This window comes from Strix aluco, chromosome 6 (assembly GCF_031877795.1).
Source record: "Strix aluco isolate bStrAlu1 chromosome 6, bStrAlu1.hap1, whole genome shotgun sequence".
NCBI lineage: Eukaryota > Metazoa > Chordata > Aves > Strigiformes > Strigidae > Strix > Strix aluco.
In genome coordinates, this window is record NC_133936.1 from 11,372,751 (window position 1) to 11,393,710 (window position 20,960).

The 20,960-nt window shown below is 42.3% G+C and overlaps 1 protein-coding gene across 4 annotated transcripts; it reads left to right on the plus strand.

Moving 5' to 3' along the window:
• The first annotated feature begins 412 nt into the window (after nucleotides 1–412).
• LOC141925104 (protein mono-ADP-ribosyltransferase PARP14-like) lies at nucleotides 413–20,740 on the plus strand. 4 transcript variants are annotated; one of them, XM_074828663.1, is made up of 20 exons: nucleotides 413–642; nucleotides 752–858; nucleotides 936–969; nucleotides 1,911–1,985; nucleotides 2,698–2,895; nucleotides 3,885–4,145; nucleotides 5,990–6,226; nucleotides 7,099–9,338; nucleotides 10,716–10,949; nucleotides 11,233–11,454; nucleotides 12,469–12,559; nucleotides 13,493–13,642; nucleotides 14,161–14,223; nucleotides 15,271–15,438; nucleotides 15,665–15,817; nucleotides 16,310–16,516; nucleotides 16,616–17,209; nucleotides 18,342–18,487; nucleotides 19,024–19,198; nucleotides 19,421–20,740. In XM_074828663.1, exons 1-20 carry the CDS (start codon nucleotides 450–452, stop codon nucleotides 19,708–19,710), a joined length of 5,838 nt encoding a protein of 1,945 aa, XP_074684764.1. In that variant the 5' UTR covers nucleotides 413–449; the 3' UTR covers nucleotides 19,711–20,740. The 4 variants fall into 4 exon arrangements, with proteins under 4 accessions (XP_074684764.1, XP_074684765.1, XP_074684766.1 ...); XM_074828664.1 differs by lacking the exon at nucleotides 15,665–15,817; XM_074828665.1 differs by lacking the exons at nucleotides 413–642; nucleotides 752–858 and having other exon boundaries at nucleotides 2,159–2,895.
• The last annotated feature ends 220 nt before the right edge of the window (nucleotides 20,741–20,960 follow it).

Here is a 20,960-nt window from a genome sequence, read left to right on the forward strand (position 1 = left end):
TTCGTTGCAATCTTGCACAGTTGTATTTCTCATGGAGAACGATGGAAACGGGTAATTCTACTTTGCGGCACGACTTGATTCGGAAGGGTAACGCAGGGAGAGCGGGGTCTGCCCGACCCAGCGCCCGGCCGCTGTACGCTCGGGCACTGGAAACAGCTCTGCTTGTGACACCGGCTTCTCGGAGGAGCCCGTGCAAGCGCAGCACCGCGACTGTGATCCCCTGGGCCAAGCGGCCGCTGTGCCCCGCGGTGCTCTCCGAGGGCGGCGAGGAGCCGCGCCGGGGGACGGGCGCCTCCGGACGACCCGCTCGGCCGGGCCCTCAGGGGCGGCCCGCCCTCTCCCGTGCCCCCCTCATCCCTCCGGCGCAGGGCGGGGCGTGGCGCCGCCCGTCTCTTCGCCGAGGAAGCGAAACTGAAAGCGGCGGGGTGAGGGGAGACGTCGGGTCGGCCATGGCGGGGCAGCGCGCGGGCGCCTTCCCGCTGCTGGTGCGCGGCGACTGGGGGGCCGCCGAGCCGCCCCCCGCCCTGAGGAAGAAGCTGCTCTGCTACTTCCAGAGCCAGAAGCGCTCGGGCGGCGGCGAGTGCGAGCTGCGGGCCGGGGCCGCGGCCGGGGACCTCCTCGTCTGCTTCTTCCACCCTGAGGGTGAGCGGTCGCGGCGGGGGAGGCGGGGGAGGCGATGGCCGCTGCCCGCGTTTCGCGGCGGGGCAGGGGGCGGCCGCGCTCCCCTCAGCGGTGCCTGTCGTGTTGGCAGTGAGGCAGCGGGTGCTCGACCGGCGGGTCCATGAGCTCGACTGGGGGCCCAGAAGGCGACTGTCGCTGCTCGTCACCGAGCTGCCCGCGGACGGCGACCCCGCGCAGGTGAGACGGGTGGCGCAGGGCGGGAGCGGGGCCGAGCGGGGCCGCCGGTAACCGCTCTCCTCTCGTTTCGCTTCCAGGAGGTGGGACAGGCCGGCGGGGCCGAGGCGCCAGGTAGGGTCTGCGTGAGGTGAGGCGCGGGGCCGGGACGTTTGCCTCAGCCCGGCGGGGCCGGGGCTGCGGGGCCGGGGAGGCCGGGCGGGAGGTGGCAGAAACCGGTGACCGAGCCGTCTGCCTGTCGAGTACTTGTGCGGGCTGGCGTTGAGCTCTGCTCGCTGTTTTTCTCTTCCACCCCCCCCACCCCACCCGCCCCCCGCCAGCACTTTCCTTCATTTTTTTAACCCACAAAAGTAATTCGTAAAGCACGGCCCTTAAGTAATCTCCAAGGCATGCATAAAAATGGAACGGACTGACATTCTATGCAGATTTTGTTGCGATTCCAGCTGACATCACGCGTGTTCTCCCTGCGGGCCAGAGTTTGCTGCTCATACATAGCCTGCTTATTTCTACATTCAAGTTACTTATTTGCGCAAATGAGGGTGGTGCACGGGTGAAGGTGGACGGCGCAGACTAGAAAAGCAGTCTGATACGTTACCGTTATCTTTTTTCTAATTTAACAGTGTTCCTTATTGTTTTAAACTAGTAGGTAGAGATGTGCAGAATCAGAATACATCATGATAGACACTTTTACAGAGGTGCCTGGTTTCTAAAAGCTTTTCCCTCCAGAGAGGGATGTCGCAGACAGATCTCTTGTTCGATGGCAGAGTTTTTGGTGAGGATAGAGTATAATGCATGTGAGGACCTGGTCGCAGTGGTTCACGCAGCATGACTATGTGCTAGTTTGTTTATTGACATTATGCCTGAGGCTTTTTTGAGCTTAAAGGGTGTTTTTGTAACCACATTCAACATGTGGTTTGGAAAAAGGAGGTCTGTGATTCTGGCAGTGTCAAATGAAACTTAAATTCAAGCTGTGTTATCTCCTGGGTCTATAGGAGCGTGACCTTTTTATTCTTGAAGTACACGGTAACTGAGAAATCATTGTCATTTATCTCTAGTTAATGAACCTCAGGTGTCTCTTCCCACCTGCCAAAATAAGGAGGCTTCTGTGTGCACTCAGCAGGAGAAGACAGGTAAGTGTGCCACATACCAAGCAGAGACCAGTGTATTCTCGCTTCATTGGTTTTCATTGACCTTTATGCTGCAGTAGTGCCCAGGTCACCTGTGTGGCTTGTGGTGTTTGTGTAATGTAGCATAGGCATCATGGTGTCAGGCTAAAATAAATAATTTTTTTCTTTTGTATGAGTTCCTCTAGGAAACTCCCCACTTTACTGACTGCCTCAGACAGGTCAGTTCCTTAGGGAGAATACGCAGTGGATGCTGACCTGTGTTCTGAGTAAGGCTGTCTCTACCCAGCTGCCACCAGCCCTGCTGGGATGACCTCTGACCATCAGTAGCTCTGTGCCCCAGGTACACCTGAGCTCCTGGGGCAGCCAGCACGTGTAGACCCATGGTGTCCCACAGCTGGTTGCTTCCCCTGGTGGTAGATTTGTAAAGAAGCTTTCATAGCTGTTACTTCTTCTGTCCTTGCCTGGGGATGAATGGAAGCCTTTTCTCCTCAGCTGTTGATATGTCAAGTCACGCTAGAGATATGCTCAGCTTGTTTGGGATTTAAAGGTTGTTGTGGAAAAGAACCAAAAACCTGAATTACTGTTTATTTGCCTGTTCTTCTCCCTGATCTTATCTGTGATCTGAACAAAAAGCGGTGTGAAAGCTTGGAAGATAATAAGCTTGAATTTTTTTTAACTTTTGCTTAAGGCATTAGGGTGTGATCTTTCATTTCAGAATCATGTGAGAAATTGGAAGTAGAAAAAGCAACCTCTAGGAAATCTGTCATAGTAGTAACCACTGCCTCTGGGGAGGAAATAGAAGATGAGATTGTTGAAATGTACTTTGAAAATAAAAAGAAGTCTGGTGGTGGGACCATTGAGTCGTACATCAAAAAGGATCAGCAAATCATCATCACTTTTCAGAATGAGGAAGGTATGATCATATCTTGTAGGTGTTAAATTATTAAAGCTCTCTTTTGAAAACAGTCCTTTGCTGGTGCTGGATCTCTCTGTGGGCTTTGCTTCAGTGGAAATGGTGTCTTATTCCCAAAGAGTGACAGGATGTAAAAGGAGCAAATGTGCCTGTCTATCCAATGCAGATGTGGGTTTCTGATGGTGTTTATAATAACCCCTGGGGAAAGAAGTGGTTCTCTAGACCTTTCCCAAATTCTTGATCAAGGCTCATAGAGAATAATGCAGGAGAAATGATGTCAGGAGCACTGCAGAGTAAGTAAGCTTTAATTCTATTTCAGAAGACCAGATAAAGCATAGTAGATTACTAACTGAAGATCATAGGTAATTGTTATTTTGTTATGTTTTCTTTCATATTCGTTTCATTTGCCAGTTTTGGAAACTGGGAGGAAAAGAGGTAGTAAATATTATGTATTTGTAAGACACAGAGGTGAATGCTCACCTCTGTGAAGAAAATGATTTTAAAGTAGCCTCAGTTTATCTGTGGTTTACCTATGTTTTCCGCTACACTAAAGTGCTGTTGGCTACTTGTTAGTGTGTGAAGGATGTATACAGAAAGAGGAAACTAAATATTTAACAAATTAACTATATTTGACTATTTGTTAAATACACAAGGTAAGCAGGATGGAAAGCGCTTTCTTTACTTGCTGTTTATTAGATGTTACTGATCTGGAGAACAGTTTCTTGCACTTGAGGGCAGTAGAAAGGAGGTAGCACCTCAAAAAATAATTTTTTTTTTTTTTTTTCTCTGGGGAGGCTGAGGACATCTAGATCATAGAGTAGCTTTTATCCTGACCCTAACTTTTGATGTAGTTTTGCCTTATTTATTTTTCTTCTGTGATATGAGAAAATATGACTGGCCAGACTTTTAAAGTAGAGTGTAATTTAACGTTGCTCTGCTGTGGCAGGAGGGGAAGGGAAGATGACATTTTTGTTTTCCTGTGGTACTAGATGCCCAAGAAGTTCTGCAAAGGAAGCATCACTCAGTGAAGAAAATTGACCTGTTCGTGAAGCCGTGGCAAGTGGAGGACTCTCAAGGATCCCTGTCTTCCACCGTAGTTGTGCTTGAAAATGTACAGGAGACAGTAAAATATTGCATGCTAATTATGCTGGTAGAGAACATCAGTGGCTTGTCAGAGGATGATGGTGACTTCAGTGTGGAAATGATACCTGAAATACATGCTGCTGTAGTCACTTTCACTGGAGATACTGGTAAGAAGTAGTCAGAGTTAAGGATCTTTCTTACTAGCTACTTGTGTGTGTGTGAGGGAGACTAAGCAGGAAATGAATGTTTTCTGTCATAGGTTTAAGGTGTAATCTGATATCACGTCATTTTAAATGAGGATTTACTCTACTAAAGTTATTGACAGCTTTTATCTGTAAGGTATAGAGGCCAGTGTAAGTCAGAAGAGGGTTAGCTCTGATTTGGATAGTAAACAGAACAGGTGGGACAAAAACTATACTTTATACAAGCAACTAAAGAATGTACTTAGAACAGATTGAGGCTCTCCTTGCCTAAAGGTGTTATATGTGTAATAAGTTTGTATGGATTTGAGGGAAAATTGAACAAGTACATGGAACAGAGCTTTTTAAGGTTGTTAAATAGACTTGGGAAATCCACTGTAACAGATTGGAGGCAGGGAGAGAATTAGGGAAGCAGCATCTTCTTATGGCTATTGTCCATATACCTCCTGTGGCCATTGCTGGAGACGGGGTGCTGAGGCAGGTCCAGCTGTCCTTCTGCAGAGTGGCAGCTGTCAGTTATGTGAAGTGTGGGATTAACACCGTATGCTTTGCCTCATTCTGAAGTACCAACTAGTTGTTAAGCTACTGCATGCCCACTGTTGTTTTTTAGTGTGTCTGATATGATATGCTTCTGCCTTATTAGTGATTGACGGTAAAGGCATCTTCCAGGTGGCAGAGAGGTGTCTGCTCCTACTTCTCACCAGTGAGAGGTTGGGGGGACTTCATGGGTGACTTACAGTTGATATTATTAACAAATTCCATCCAGGACATGGGCAACAGTAAGTGGTATGATAAAACCAGATTCAGAAACAGTGTAAGCCAATGCCATAGGTGATGTCACAGAGATAACAGCACTGCATTACCAGGAGAACTGAATTAAACTAGCAGTGGTGAACTGGTTCCAGGATTCTGAGTGCTGCTGCACATGAGTCCTTTTGTGGACAGCATGATTGTACGTGTGCTTGATTCTGGGTGAGGAGGTGGGACAGGAGAATTCTGTCTTCTGTGTGGAAAAACTGTAAATCTCTTTAGGAGGTAGAACGTGATGAAAACAAGTTATATGCCACTTCGAATCAACTTCATGGGAATAGTTGTACTACTGGTAATATGTAAGAATGAAGTTGGTCAGAAATTTTAAAGTTGTGAAGGGATTAGTCTGTGGTATAATGAAATCAAAGAAGTTTTTTTAGTCTCTGAGAAGACGTAGGGTTTTCTGCTTTAGAACTCAGAAAATTTTGCCTCTTGTATTGTGGTCCAGTCCCAAATTCTTGGTGTAGCCTTTAGAAAATAAGAAGAGCCTTAAAAAACTTAATTGTGTGTTTGTCTGACAGATGTCAAAGTAACTTGACTATCTTTTACTGTGATAATAAGGGGGGGGGGGGGGATAGCCAAAAATAGAATGTGTTTATCATAAAACTGAAAGAATCCAAATTTGAACTATTGACTTATGTCTGATTAGTTGTGTATAAAGCCATGGCCCCAAAACAAACCTGATCTTATTTTCTTTTGGGGTTAGAGAGACCCAGTGCTACTCAGTAGGAAAAATAGTGGCAAATTCTGGCTACAGTAGTTGTAGTCAACAGTTGTGATTAACCATGTGGTGAATACTAGGTGACAGATACTGAATAAGTGGAAAGAAGGAGCTTTGTGGGCACCTTGGAGTTGATAGGTGCTTTATAATTCAGTGCTTTGGTCAATGCACACAGCAGTAGTCTGCTAACATCATAGTAGAAAAGCAAGCTACTAGTTTAATCTTGGGGTTTTTTTGTTTCTTTGGTTTTTTTTTCTTACCTCCTTTCTTTTCTTTCTAGATGCAGGGGAATTTGCTAAAAAGCTTAATCAACACCACAGAGCAAAGAAACAAAATATTACTGCACGGTGCCTTGAGATAACAAAAAGCATTAGGGCTGAAAATATACCACCTAACACACCCAGTGACTATATAACAGTTTACTTTGAAAATAAGAGGAACGGAGGTGCGCAAGTGGTGGATGTTCAGCAGCTGCCTGATGAAGATGCAGCTATCATTACATTCAGTGACCATAAAGGTAATGCAGAAATATGAAGCCCTTACTTCTTTGAGATCCTTTCACTTAAAGATCAAAACGTGGATTTTCTAGAGAAATGCCTACTTTGCCCTCATAAAACAGTAGATCTGGTGCTTTGTCAGCAGGTCTCTGCTATATGGAGTGCAAGCTTAAGTTTTGAACCAGCTGGGAATGAGGCATAGAATTTTTTCCTTTTCATACACAGTTTCTTTCACGCAGGCCTTGATCCATACCAGGTTATGGTTTGAGTTCAATAGAGGAAGCACAGCCCCACGTAATGCAGGAGACTTCTCCCCCCTGCCTTCCCCACCAGCTGCCCTGTGGCAATGTGTGCTGCCTGGCTGTCTGAGGACAATTTCTTGGACAGCTTTTTAGCTGGAGAGCAGGTGCTGTGGCTTGTCCAGCCAGTGACAAGCATCAGCATCTGTGGAAAATGGAGGACAAGGAGGAAGCTGGAGGCCTTGGAGTGAAGGGAAGGGGTGAAGGGAAGTTGAAGAAAATAGATGCTCATTTTGGGTGAAACAGAGGAGCTGTGATTTGATACTGCTGAGTAATAGCCCAGACAACCACTGAGTTGGGCACTTGAAGTACAGCATATAACAGAAGTGGGGGCAGGGACAGTGCTGTGCTTACCTCCTCCTGGAGGTGGATGGTGTTGATTCTTAACTGTCTATCTTAACTTTTGGCATTTAAAGCCAGTAACTCTTCAGTAATTTGGAATTATTACTATCTGGGAAGGGGGGGAAAATTAATGTAAAATTATTCTTAGATATAACAAACATTATGTAGAAGACAAAGTTTAAGAAAAACTGCAGAAAATCTTGGGTTTTGTGCTAGCATTAATTGTTTGGGGTTTTGTTTGTTCATTTTAGATGTAACCAATATCTTGGCAAAGCAGCATTCACTCAACAAAACACCAATCTTTGTCTATCCTTACTACATCTCACTGGGAGCAGCTCTATATGGAAAGGAAGCACCACAAATAAAGAAGCCAGATCCAATTATAGTGCCTCTGGATCTGTTTATCTGGTGTTACTTGCAGAAAAATAATAGGCTAATTGAGGCAATAGGTTCTGAAATGGCGAAGTATAATTGTGAGCTAACGTGGCCTGAACCCCGCTCTGCAAACCCAGAAGTTACTTTGCGTCCTTCAGCTACTTTGTCTGAGCAGAAGAGATTAGTATCTCGATTGATCAAGACATGGAATGAAAATGTTTCCACAGCATTTTCACGTAGCATATCTAAGTACAAAGCAATTACATGTCAAGTAAGCACAGATGTGTGGGAAGCCATTAGGAACAGCTTTACCCACGATGAAGTTCTGATAATTCCACCTGTTTCCAAGGGTTTAATTGTTATAGCAGGTGAAGAAGAAGTTGTGAAGAAGGTTGAACAAGAACTGAAGGTTCTGATAGAAAAAGCCACCCGAGAAATTGAAAGAGAAAAGCAAAGAACTGAAGAAATGGTGATGCTAAGTCCAGGGGAATATGCAATTTTACTGAGTACTGGTCTTGAAGAAAAAATTCGTACGGAGTTCCCAGCCCTGCAGATAACTTATGATCATTTGCAGAAGTTAATTAACCTATGTGGAATGCCTGAGGAAGTTTATAAAGTAAAAGGGGAAATATTAGAACATATACGCAAAATGGCAAAGACAACAGTTAATATCCACCCTTATATTTTCCAGTTTTTAGTGCATATTGATAATGAAACCCTGTCGCAGAGCCTGTTTATGTCAAAACAAATTAGGGCCTTTTATGAGCTTGACACAGAAGCTATCATCTTGAAAGGAAGTGCTGCTGAAGATCTACAAAAAGCAGCAGAAGAAATAAAGAACGAACTGGACTACAAATGCATTACTTTGGAGGATGAGTCAGTCCTCCAGAAGAAGGAATGGAGGATGCTCACCAAGCAAAACTGTTCTAATGAAGCCGTAACAGTCACTCAGGTAGAGAGTCAGGTTATCATTGCTGGCTTTTCTCAAGCAGTAGCAAAAGCCTTTGAGGAACTTTCTAATTTTGTAGATGAAAACACACAAATGCAAAAGGTAATTGGAGGAAAGCCCACGGCGGTCGTAATGTTTTTTGAGAAAGAGAAGACCAATGTTTGGGGTGACTTAGAGAATAAAGGTGTGAAAGTTGACTTTAGCACACAGGAGAAATGTAGAGTTATATCCTTGAGTGGGCCGAGAAGCGAAGTGCTGAAGGGAGTCACCTTAGTTGAGCAAATTCTGTCTGGCCTGCATTATAAGCGTATGGTAATTAAAGAGCCAGGAGCTAAGTCATATTTCAAAGAACGAGAACACTTTTTTGCCGCCACTGCGAAACAAAACTTTAAGTGCCTAGTGAGGCTGGAAGAGCCATCAGAACAGCAAGAACACAGTAATACAGGCAAGCCCTATAGGCAGGTGACCATGGATGGAATTGTAATAGCAGTGTATAAAGCTGACTTGTGTACTCATCCTGTTGATGTTGTGGTAAATGCTTCTAATGAAGACTTAAAGCACATTGGTGGCCTTGCTGATGCACTGTTAAAAGCAGCTGGTCCAGAGCTGCAACAGGAGTGCGATGAGCTGGTGAGGAAAAACGGGACTTTGCTGCCTGGGTGTGCAGTTATCACGGGTGCTGGGAAACTCCCCTGCAAGAACGTCATTCATGCTGTTGGGCCCAGGTGGAAGAAGGATGAAGCAGAAAAGTGCGTGTACTTGTTAAGAAAGACAGTGAAGAAAAGTCTGCAACTCGCTGAAACATTTAACCATCATTCCATAGCTCTGCCTGCTATAAGTGGAGGGATTTTTGGCTTTCCGCTGGAACTGTGTACGTACTCAATTGTATCCTCCATCAAGGAGACCTTGGAAGAATCCATGGGGGACAGCAGCTTGAAGGAGGTTCATCTTGTGGATGTTGCACAGAATAACGTTCAATCTTTCAGCAAGGCACTGAGTGAAGTGTTTTCAGATTATTCACCTTCCTGCAAGTCACCGTATCAGACCAGTACAGTTCATCAGCCTAGGAAAAGAAAAATTACTCAAAATAGCAAGAACTTCCCGGTAGTAACAACTGAGGAAGGCATTGATATCATGCTGAAAAAAGGAAGCATTGAAGATGCCACAGTAAGTGTTTTAAATTTTCTGCTTTTAAAACATCAAGTGATTTTTTTGTTTTTCTTTAAAAATAACCAAACACAAAACCAAAAAACCTTAGACCACCATCTGTAATTAGTGGTGTAACATGTTTGATATGTTACTGAAATTGACTATTGCTGCTGATAATAAGAATTGCTATGAGATGACTGTCTTGCATGATAGATACAGATGGCTGTGCAGCACTGCATTTTGTCATCATCTGACACAGAGGCACGCAGATCCCTGTGGTACACAGTGCATTACAGTTTAGCAGAAGCAGGTCAGCAGGTATGGTTCTGGGCTCTGAAATCCCCTGACCCCACCTGCATGCAGCATTGACCTTCCCAGAAATTCTGATTACAAGACTGGTACTACTGCAACAGCAAAAGAGGGTGCTCAGTGTCAGTTAACGCAAGTACCCTGCCGTGTGAGGGTGGCCGGGCTGCTTCCAGATCCACTGTGGTCCTGAGGCAGCACAGACATGTGTGTCTGAGCCCTGGGCCCGCTGCCAGTCTGGTTCTCCCTGCATCTGTAAGATATTCATGTGGGGAGCTATTATTTGTTATGTCATTGGTGAACACCGGCACGAAACATGCAGTTGTTATTGCATTTCCTGGGGAGGACCAGCTTCACTAATTGATTTCCAGTTGCTTCTGGTATTGAATTGCTGTTAGCTGGCTGATAGCTACTTTTCTGGAATCACCGATACTGGAAGGATCTCCTTTCAGAACCCTTTCCATGGTGGCCAGCAAATCCTTTCAGGAGTGGATGCCTCTCACAGCTGGTGTATGCAGCAACTGCAGTTGGCTAGGGTAGAATATACATTAAAATGTGTCTAGAGGTCCTTCCCGAGGAGCTGAGTATAGTGCTTGACACAATGTTCATAGCCCTTTGTATTTCTCTCCCTTATCAGTTACTGCTTTTTGCACTTCTTTCTCCTTAACTTTCCTCCAGTCTTGTTTGTCTTCAGCTTCTCCTTTTTCCCTAGACCAGCCATGCATGGGAGGTCCTGCTTACCTCAGCAAACACAGAGTTTTTTTCATCTGCAAACTTCTCTTGGAGAACAAACTTGCATAAACGCTTTTCAAATGGGGGTAGAATGAGTAGACCAAGAATTCAGAATTTTAACTTTCTCCCATTGGGTTGAAATGAGTTTCACTGTTAACTCAGCCTTTGTGTTGCTTCAGGCAGGCTCATGATATTAGAATTGAGCATAACTTCTGGTTTATTCCAAAACTTTGTTCACTCTGATTGCTGTCCCAAAATTTTGCTCTGTAAATTAGCAGGCAGGCCGTATTTTATTAATCAGCGTGAAATTTAAATTTGATACTTAAAAGCTAGAGTTTTTCCTTGTGTGTTTTTCAGACAGACATTGTTGTCATCAGTGTTGCCAAAGATCTCCGGCTTGATAAAGGGCCACTCTCTAAAGCTTTGCTAAGCAAGGCAGGGCCAATGCTTCAGATGGGCTTAACAGGAGAAGGCCTAGGAAGAACACCTGAGGAAGGATCTGTGTTCAAAACAGAAGGTTACAATCTAGGTTGCAGTGTTGTGCTTCATGCTGTTGTACCTGCGTGGTCCCAGAGACACCCATCTCCAAAGGTATAAGGGTTTTTATTTGCCTGAACTCCAATTTGATTGGGCTTTATAGTGGGTTTAATGCTACTTTTCCTTTGAAATGGGGGACAGCGTCATAGGAGATGAGAGAATTTGGCCTGTTCTTTTTTAACTGTGTGGCTGATCCCTTGTTGACTAATATATTCCCTGTGATGTATGCAATTACTGTATTTTAATACCAAGAGATAGCTAAAAGGGAAAGTGCTACATTGCACGTACTGGAAAAAAAATTACTTTCCGTAATTGGAAAAATAATTGTGCTTTACAGGTCTTGGGCAACATCATCACAAAATGCCTGGAGATTGCTGAGGAACTATCTGTAAAGTCAATTACTTTCCCAGCGATTGGGACAGGGAATTTAGGATTTCCAAGGTCTGTTGTTGCTAAATTACTGTTTGACAAGGTATTTGAATTCAGTAGTAAAAATGGAGTAAATTCTCTTGAGGAAGTTCACTTTCTGTTGCATCCAAAAGACACAGCTAATATTCAGGTGAGTTACCATGTTTTTCTGTCTTTTTTTATACATGGTTTATTTGGGTCTATCCCATGATAACTGGCTATCTGATGATCTCCAAAGACTCCACAGAGTGTTTGTTCTTATGCTAAAGAAAATGTTTGCTGACAGTCTCTCTTGTCTGTGCTCGAAGTTCTCTTTTCGGTTCTACCCGTCATGGTCACCTGCCTGTCCTGTACAGCCTGCTCCCTTCCTGGCCTTTTCTGTTCCCTGGCAGTAATACAGATAAAAGTGTAATTACTCTTTATCTCATGAACTCACCTAATTCTTAAGTACATAGGACTTGCCTACAGATAAATTTGCTGCAACTCCTGCATAGATGTCTTCACTATTGGAAAAAGTAGTGCTTTCAATGGAGAGCTAGTGTCTTTTTAGGAAGAAAAATTATGCTAGAATTGCTGTGCTGGTAAACTTCTCCAGTAGAAACGTATCGGTATGCTACATCCCCCTTTCTTCAGTATCATGTTAGCACAAATTTTCTATCTCCACGCTCAAGTTATTCATCTCACACATGAATCTCTCAAAAGAGAGCAGTCACACTGTGAATTAATGTCCAAATATGTGTTTCTGCATCTGATCACTTCTATTTTGTGCAGTATCTAATACATTTTGAAAGGCCAAACTTGAAGGCTACTGTGCTAAAGCCTGAGCTATTGTGCATAGAGAAGGCTGGTATTAGCTGCAGGACTTGAGTTAGAGTGTAAACTAGCCCCTCAGCGTAAGGATGCCATCTGTTAAGGTATCCCTCTAGAATGGTAATTAGGGCTTTGACTTAGTTATTTATCAGTTCTGTCTATTGCTTGCACTGAACAACCTTGTGTCTGAGAACAACAGTGTGTCAAGACTTGCCATCAGCATTATTGGCAGATGGTATGAAGTAATTTGCATTAAGCTCTTTCTAAATGTGTTTTAACTTTACTTTTCAAACCTTTATGTCTACTGTGTAATCTAAAGACTGCTGCAGGGGTTGATTGTAATTGCCTTCTCTAGGAATTTTCAGATGAACTTGAGAACAGGTGTGGAAATACTGTAGATGTTGAAGTGCAGCAGACTTCTCCAAATAAGGCTAGCCAAGACACAGGTAAGCTTGTTTCACAGAAGTTGTGTGCCTAGTGCATTTTTTAATTGTTTTAAATATTCCAGGGAATGCATTCATTATGAATGTTTAGATACTTGGTGAGCATGTCATTCCCAAAGTCCAAGTAGCAGCTGAAGTGGCTGCTGTAAAGGCAACATATAGTATTTTCAGGCTGAGTGTCTGTAATGTCTGAAACAGTGTTGGAGATGCTAAGAAGAAAAAAGTACCTGTGGTTCGTTATCTGGATAGTGCCCCTACAAATCAGGACAGCAGAAATTATCATGTGCCAAAGACACAAGTAGAGCTTTTTCTTTTATTGCTGCAGTACTTGATTAGATTGGGAACAGGTCCTCTTCCCTCTTGGAAAGGCAGGTGAGTTTCTGGTTATGTTTAAAGTGGTCTCTTTGGAATACTCTTAAATCTCTTACACTTTCAGATGAATAGCAAAACCAAGTTGAAGTATCTTTGGTGTTATCCAGCCTAATGGAAGTGCAGAGTGCAGCAAATTAGTTACACATTGAAAACTTAATCAAGTTTCTCCAAATAACGCATAGATAAAAAGTTCCTGTCACACAGTAAAGAACGGCCCTGAAAACTGTGAGACAGAGGAGCAGGGGCATGAGGCTTGGAAAGTTTGCTGCTTTCTTACCTGGGTGTTTTGCAAAGTCTTATAAAATGTCGCAAAGTAGTGTCTGTATACTAGGTGTGCAGCAAAACCAAGTTTTTTTCTGCCATCTCAGCGTGAATAGCAATGATGGGTTGATCAGAGACTCCTGTGAGAAGGAATGATTTTCAGTTAACATGGCAGGCAGTCCTTTTCACAGGCTGAGTCTGGAGCCAAACTGTGGTCTCTGTAAGCGTTGTACCTGTGTACAAGTCCTTTATCTCTTATCTCATTGCTCCCTTGTGCTCATGGTCTATATTTCTTTCCTGCAGCTTCCTCTGGTACCTCTTCAACCCCAGCAGAGAACGTACATGAAATGACATTTGGCTCCGTTGTGTTCCGGGTGGCGGAAGGCGATATTACCAAGGAAGAGGGCGATGTCATTGTAAACATAACAAACCAAACCTTCAGCCTCAAAACAGGTATTTTAGTTGATATTATGTGTGAAAACAGGTTGTGTGATTGGAAGGGCTGCATAAGGAGAGTAGGAAGTATTTTTTTCAATGTTTGAAATCTTTTTGTTTCACAGTGTAGTTTCTATTTTGCTTCTTAGGGTACAAAGGTTCAATTAGGAAGTGTCTGAAACTTTCTTGTTAATCTGTGTTACAGAATGGCATGTTTAAGACTCTTGCAGAAAGGGAAACTAATAATTTAATTTTTTTATATAGAATCTTTTTATAGAACATCTCTTGGACTAAAGGGAAAGACAAACCTCAATGAGGTTTTGACCTCAGTGAAACTTGTTAGGTACTTTAGACATCACTTTGAATTGAAAAGCATAAGCCTAAAATTTAGGTAACAGTGCTTTTCACTTACAACCTTTACTGTTACCAGGATTGAGACATTTTAGATATTATTTGGTACAGAGTTCTGCCTCAGATGGGACTTTAACGGCATTAACAGTAGTAACAGTGGATTTATATGCCTCTTCTCATTTAAGGTGTCTCTAGAGCAATTCTGAATGGTGCTGGAAAAGAAGTTGAAGATGAATGTGCTCAACTAGGTATGGTACAACATTTCTGACCTCCTTTCTGAAGGTGTTCGTGCACGGCAGGGAATCCATTGGAATACTTTCTCAGTGCCTACTGTACATCCCATATGTATTATGCACTGTGTTACATCAGCTAGTTTTTAATCAGTTAATGTGATATTTGTAAAACATCTAATGAGGGAAGGAAAAGAAAAATCTTCAAGAAGAGAGGGCTTCTGAGCATATGTGAAGAACTGAACCTATCCATTATTGCATCCTCTTATTCCAGTAAAGCTTTCCATGATAAAAACAAACCGAGTCTACATTGAACAGAGCCATGAGGGAGGGATGATGTTGGCAGAAATGTTAATATAGAAGCCATACCTCACTGGAAGCAACTTTCTATCTGCAACTCCTTTTGTCATTCCTGAGTGAGAAAATGTTTGCTGTTGGCTTAACTAGCAACTCACTACCACATCATCTGTGTGACCAAGAGGGAAAATTAGTGAAGCTGGGTTCCTGCCTCAGAAGAGGCATGCATTTGTAGACCAAATTGAGTTAGTGAACAGCAAATCTAATGAATGGGGAGTAAGAATGGACAAGTATGTGGTTTAAAACCCCACTAAATAAGGGAAGTGGGAAAGAGGCTGGTGTGGAGGTTAGCTTGGAAGACCAACCAAAGGAAAAGTTATGTGAAGGAGATAATAGGTAAACCCCTGTTGCGCAGGCCCAGAGTATAATTCAGGCTAGGCAGCCTGAGGGTAGATGGTGTGCTTGCATGTGTATGAAGACAGAGGGTAGTAGTAGTCTGGATGAAGTTCTTCAAGTCTGCAGAGCAGACTTGACAAATAAAGGCCCACAAAATTTATTTGCCAAATGAGGCAAATGTTTTACAGACATAAAATGAATCCTCATGCCTTGAAAGTGAAAAGAGAGAGAGGGTTGCACAGTTTGTTGAAGGAGACTTGAAGCTTATCTATATTTATATTTATTATAATTTCTTATCTCCTAATGAGGATTAGTACACATCTGTATTGTGAATAATTGTTGATTGATTATGTTCTCCTACTTATGTTTCAGCCTCACAATCTAACAAGAGCTATATCACCACCCAAGCAGGAAGCCTGCCATGCAAAAAAATAATTCATTTTGTTGCCCAAGATGATATCAAGCTGCTAGTCTCTGAAGTGCTTCAGGAGTGTGAATTACAGCAGTACACCTCTGTCACCTTCCCAGCAGTTGGAACAGGTCTGACTCCCTCTTGAAATGGTTTCAGTGCCTGTGATTCTGCTGATCTCGGGGTTCAAGCGATGGGTTTGATTTATCTGAAGGGGTTATTCTTTGGTGAAAATAAATTCAGAAGCTGCGGACTTTAAAATTGTTATTGGAAGCTTATGAAGACCTAGAAAGCTTCACTCCTGACTAGTATGTAAAGAGTATGAGCACTCTAGAGCTGACACTTCCTTGCTAACAGGGATTCAAAGGTATGTCTGTACTTCTTGGAGAACCATAAATATTTGTCACAGCAGCCTGATCTGTGTGGGCAGCTCATCAGAGAATATCCAGGGACCTACTTCTCCATTGCTGAAATCAGTAGACGATGCAACTCTGGCTAGCAGTTGCACAGGTAGGGTTGATACAGATGGAATGTGAACCTGTTAAAAAGGCCAGATTGTCCCTTTTTCTTCTCATTGTTTTTAGTTAGATCAGTAGAAATCCCTAGAGTCAGAGAATCCAGAAGTGGGCCCCATGCATGCAGGGATCTCTTGCATGAATAAAACCAGACTCCTTTTTAAGCAATGAGTTGGCTACTGGGCCACTGAATGTCAGGCCTGTGGCCTATTAGGTAACCAAGCCATGTCATCTACATCGTAACCTGATCAGTCACCATGTCAATAAAAGTAAACTTCCATTCTTCTCTTGCTGGAAAGGTGGTCTTGAACCTCCTTTTCCTGATAAACAGAAACCTTTGCTAAATAGCCAGCCTGAAGTTATTTCTGACTTGCTTGTGGTCCAAGTGATTGTGGGTATGTTCATAACTGTTCTTTTAAAGATATTTTAACCATTTGTAACAGTTATTAATGCTTTTTAAAGGCAAAATGTTTATAACTTGTTTCAGGTGAGGCAGGCCGTGATCCAGCTGTAGTAGCTGACAACATGATAGATGCAGTAATGGACTTTGCAAAAAGTAACTCTGCTCCATCTGTGAAAACTATTAAAGTTGTCATCTTTCAGCCACATCTGCTGACTGTGTTCCATACAAGCTTGCAGAAAAGACAAAGTTGTGCTAAAAGAGCCGCCAAATTACTGTTTTCCAAGATAACATGTAAGTAGATGTCACTTAAATACAGGATATGGATCAATCTGTTTAGCACCAGCTGATAATGGTTAATATTCATTACAACATTTGTGTATTTCACTGTAGCATTCTGGAGCTCTGAGAAATGTTCCCCAAAGGAAAAAACCGAAGCAGTTTTGGAAAACAAAATTGAAGTGGCTGTTGTGCAGATTTGTGGTGAAAACAAAAATAAAGTGGAAGAAGCTGAAAGCTGGCTGAGAAGTGCAATTTTAAAGGGACAGTTTAAAAGAGAAATTTCAGATGAGTCTATCTCTCATTTCGGTGAAGTGGAGAGGGAGGAACTGCGTAACCTACAAAAGAAATTAAACATTGCTCTTCATTTGAATAGTTCCACTATTCGAATTTCAGGTGTTGAGAAAGATGTCTGGATTGCTTATTCAGCCATTCAAGAAATGATCCACAGGGTAAAAGCTGCTAAACAGGAAGAGAGCAGGGCAGAACTTTTACAAAACATAATTGAGTGGAAATATCTTAAAAAGGATACCTATGTGCCCTTTGACCGTCTCACAAATATGCAGTTGGAAAATGCTTTCACGGGAAAGCAGAGAGGTGTTTCAGTCGTCATTGATAAGAAAAAACACACAGTGGATATAGAAGCTAAATGTGCTTTGGATGACCAAGGAAAATGTATACCCATTATACGTGTTAATAAATCTGAAGGTAAGTAAAAGCATCTGGTCAGATTGATGTTCTCATGTTAAAGCCGGGTTGCATCCAGCCTAGTAAGAGTCAGAAAACGTAAGAATATGCGAAATATTGTTAGGAGCTTTGTGCAGGTCCATTTCTGGAGAAAGTAGAAAGGAACTGATTTGGGAAATGAAAATAAAAGAATCCTGCAGTTATTTAAAACTTTTGGAAATGTAGGTAAGGTGTTCTGAGGTTCTTAACAGGCTTACTAGCAATAATTAGATGTTTGTAGCCGTTGTCATTCTAGATCTTGGCTCATTTCTGTTCTTGAGATGTACCCCCTTCCATTTACTTCTGGTCCTTTATAAGGAGCTACCTTTTTCTTATTCATCCATACAGGTCTCTTCCCAGAGTATTATTTTTCTTTGTCCTGTTGTGACTTAGTTTTACAGGGGCACATTTTATATCTTGATGGGAACAACTTTTTTGTCCACTTAATGCTTGAAAGTGAAAGTGGACAGGTTTAAGTAACTGTGCAGCTCCTAGTGCCTTAGTAATGCCTCCTGCACATATTTTCAGATTTTTATTTTTTGTTCTCTTACCAAAAAATGTCACTTCTAATTGAGGCAATTAGCTATAATGCTGGATGTCTGTAGCATATGCATCGGTCAGTGTTACTATTTGACAATACAGCTAGATATTAGGCCTCACATGAAATGAGAGAAGGGAAGAGTTCTGCTTTTCAGATGGAGAGTATGTTCTTGAACTTTTAAATTTAAAACCTTCCTTGTTCAGATGCTTTGCTCCTAGTTGATGAGAATTAACTACTCAGTAAGTCTGCATTTGCTTCATGTCCTTGAAAACCTGATTTTTAGGGAAGGCTACTGGTAAAAGATGTTGCAAAGGATCTATCTTCATCCCTGAAGAACAGATTTGTCTGGAAACTACCCATTCAGGCCCATCAATTGCCAATGTAGTTGCAAACTAGAAACTACAATGCCCTAATCCTTTGGTGAAAGACCCATGGAATACTCTTGGCTGACAGAGACCAGTAGGCACTAGTGATAAGCTAGACGTATGGCCTTTTAGAAGGGCTTGTAGCAGGGCATATTTTGTTTCAAGCAGAGGATTTGGGTAAATATGATTGATTATGTTAATTTTGCAGATCAAGAGTCAACAGTGCTCCCTGCAACGTGGGATGATATGCAAGACCAGCGACTCAAAATAGTGGAACTAAAACCAGAAACAAAAGAATATAAAGATGTGCAGGAAAGGTTTCTGAAGACCTGTCAGTCATTTAAAATTGAAAAGGTAAAAGCATGTCATCATTTCTGAGCATAAATATTTTGATAGCAAGTGATGAAGAATACTAATAACAATGGAAAAATAAATTTCAGTGGGATTTCTGAAGTTGGACAAGTATTTTTGGCTGTCAGTAACTTTAATCAGCATCAGTTTACTGTTGCAGTTGAGATATTTGGAGAAACTTAAGCAGTTGCTTCTGCAGCACCAAGGGAGAGTGCTCTTTCTTTAAATTGCTTTTGCTCTAGTAGAGCACAGCATTTGCTCACTTAAGCCATGTGTGCTTTGCAGGTAGGCATCTATGCCCCAGAAACCTGTGAAACTGTCCTATATTGTTTCCTATGGAACGTTTCTGTCATCTTTGGGGCTGGGTTCTGCTGTCCATAGTACCAAAGTTTGGAGTGATTTGATCACCTTATTTCATAATCTGGTATACATACACTGGAGCTAGGAGGAGAATCCTGGAAGCAGATTGAATTGTGATACACTAATATTTTTCATGACAGCAACCTTCTGTCTGTCTGTCTGTCTCTCAAAATTTGCAGATTGAAAGGATACAGAACCCATTTTTTTGGAAGGCCTACAAAATAAAAAAGCGTGAAATGGATAACAAAAATGGTAACACAAATAATGAGAGGCTTCTGTTTCATGGGACAAGTAAAGAGTCATTAACCTTAATTAACAACCATGGATTTAATCGGAGCTATGCTGGAATGCACGGTAATGTGAATTTCAAAACAACTCTTGTTTTCCTGAATAGGGCTAGGACAGATGCCATGCCATCTGTATCGTCCTGCCTTGTATGCAAAATTATTTGTGTTGTTATATCTTCCTATTGCAAATAAAAAGCAAAACTGTCAAGAGAGTCACAGGCTCTGAAGATGGCAGATAAGCGATTGCTGCTAATGAAACGCTCATAAACATTTGTTTTTCTGACTACAGCTGCAAACTTTGGAAATGGAACGTACTTTGCTGTTGACGCCAGCTATTCTGCCTACGACACCTACTCTAGACCAGATGCGAATGGGAGGAAGTACATGTACTTGGCTCGAGTCCTTGTTGGAGAGTATTCTCAGGGGACGAAAGGATCAATTACTCCAGGAGCAAAAAACGCTAGTAACTCTATAGATCTGTTTGATAGTTCAACCGATAACATGAACAAGCCATCCATGTTCATCATATTTAATGACATTCAAGCTTATCCAGAATACCTTATCACTTTCACTAAATAAGGGTTTTGATTGCAGCTAAGGTTGCATGTCTTTCAGTCTGGGTATAGGACAGAAACACTTACAACGAAATACACAATGAAAATAATAGTTTTATCAAATTGATTTCTTAAAGCTCGTTTACATTTAAGCAACCTCTGGCACTTCTTGATAGCACTGAAATTGACTGCTTGTTTACGCAGGGAGTAGCTGAACGTTTTAACATTTGAGCTCAAAATAACCGCCGTTAGGTTACAGATCAAGTCTTTATGCTGTGATAGCCTTTCTGTGCACCCTTATGGCCATCCTAGTTGCACTAGGAAGTGGGGAATGCTGGCAGGGGATTGGAAGTGATCTTCTTTCAGCCACTAACCCCTCAATGTTGCATTTCTGATGGCTTCTTACACTCTGTAAATGACAGTCTGCATCATGAATTATGATACAGTGGTTTTCAATAAACAAACTAATTGTAGTTAATGGCTTGTGTTTGTCTAAACCTTTCCAAGTATTTAGCATTGATTTTCAACCAGTGAACTGCAATGATCTTGCTTGTTTTTAATGAGATAACCTTCCCTGGCAGGTTAATAAGAGGTTCTACAGAATGTTATAGAAGTTGCCTGAGTTACTTATAGCCTAAGAGAGACAGGAAAGTAAATTTTGAGAAGGTGTTTCTGTTGTCATACACCAGCTGCAGCAACCTTCCTGTGATCTTAAGGAGAAATCAATAGAGCAATGAAAACCATAGAGGGGTTTGAGGGAGGTTGTTAAGCCTTAAAATAAATAGGTTCTCAAAGGGGTAATCATTAACGACATTAACATTGAAGAGGGTGCAAGCAAACTCAAGGTCTATGTATCCTTAGCTGGCTTACCCTTGTTATAATACTAAAAATCACACCTATAGGTTGTGAAGACCCTTTCCCTGAGCATGTGTAGTAGTGTTGTGTCAACAGTATTATAATTGTATCTAAATTACTAACCAATCATTATAGAGGGGACGGATGTGGAAAATTACTAACTCTGCAAGTTTTGTGTATAAATATAGCTTGAAAAGTCATGTTGGTGTGTTTGATTTGTGGGAAACCAGGGAGTGCCTAGGCTTGCACAACGCTTAAATAGATAAGCAATGTCTCTCCTGAGTCAGTGACTGGTGACCTGTTGCACACCGGGCGCCGAAGCCCCTTGTTGGACATCAGCTGGTCCGTCAGCGCGGCAGGAGCCAGGGTGCTGGCTCAGGGTCCTGGCTCAGGGTGCTTCACTGCAGCTGGTGAGTCCCT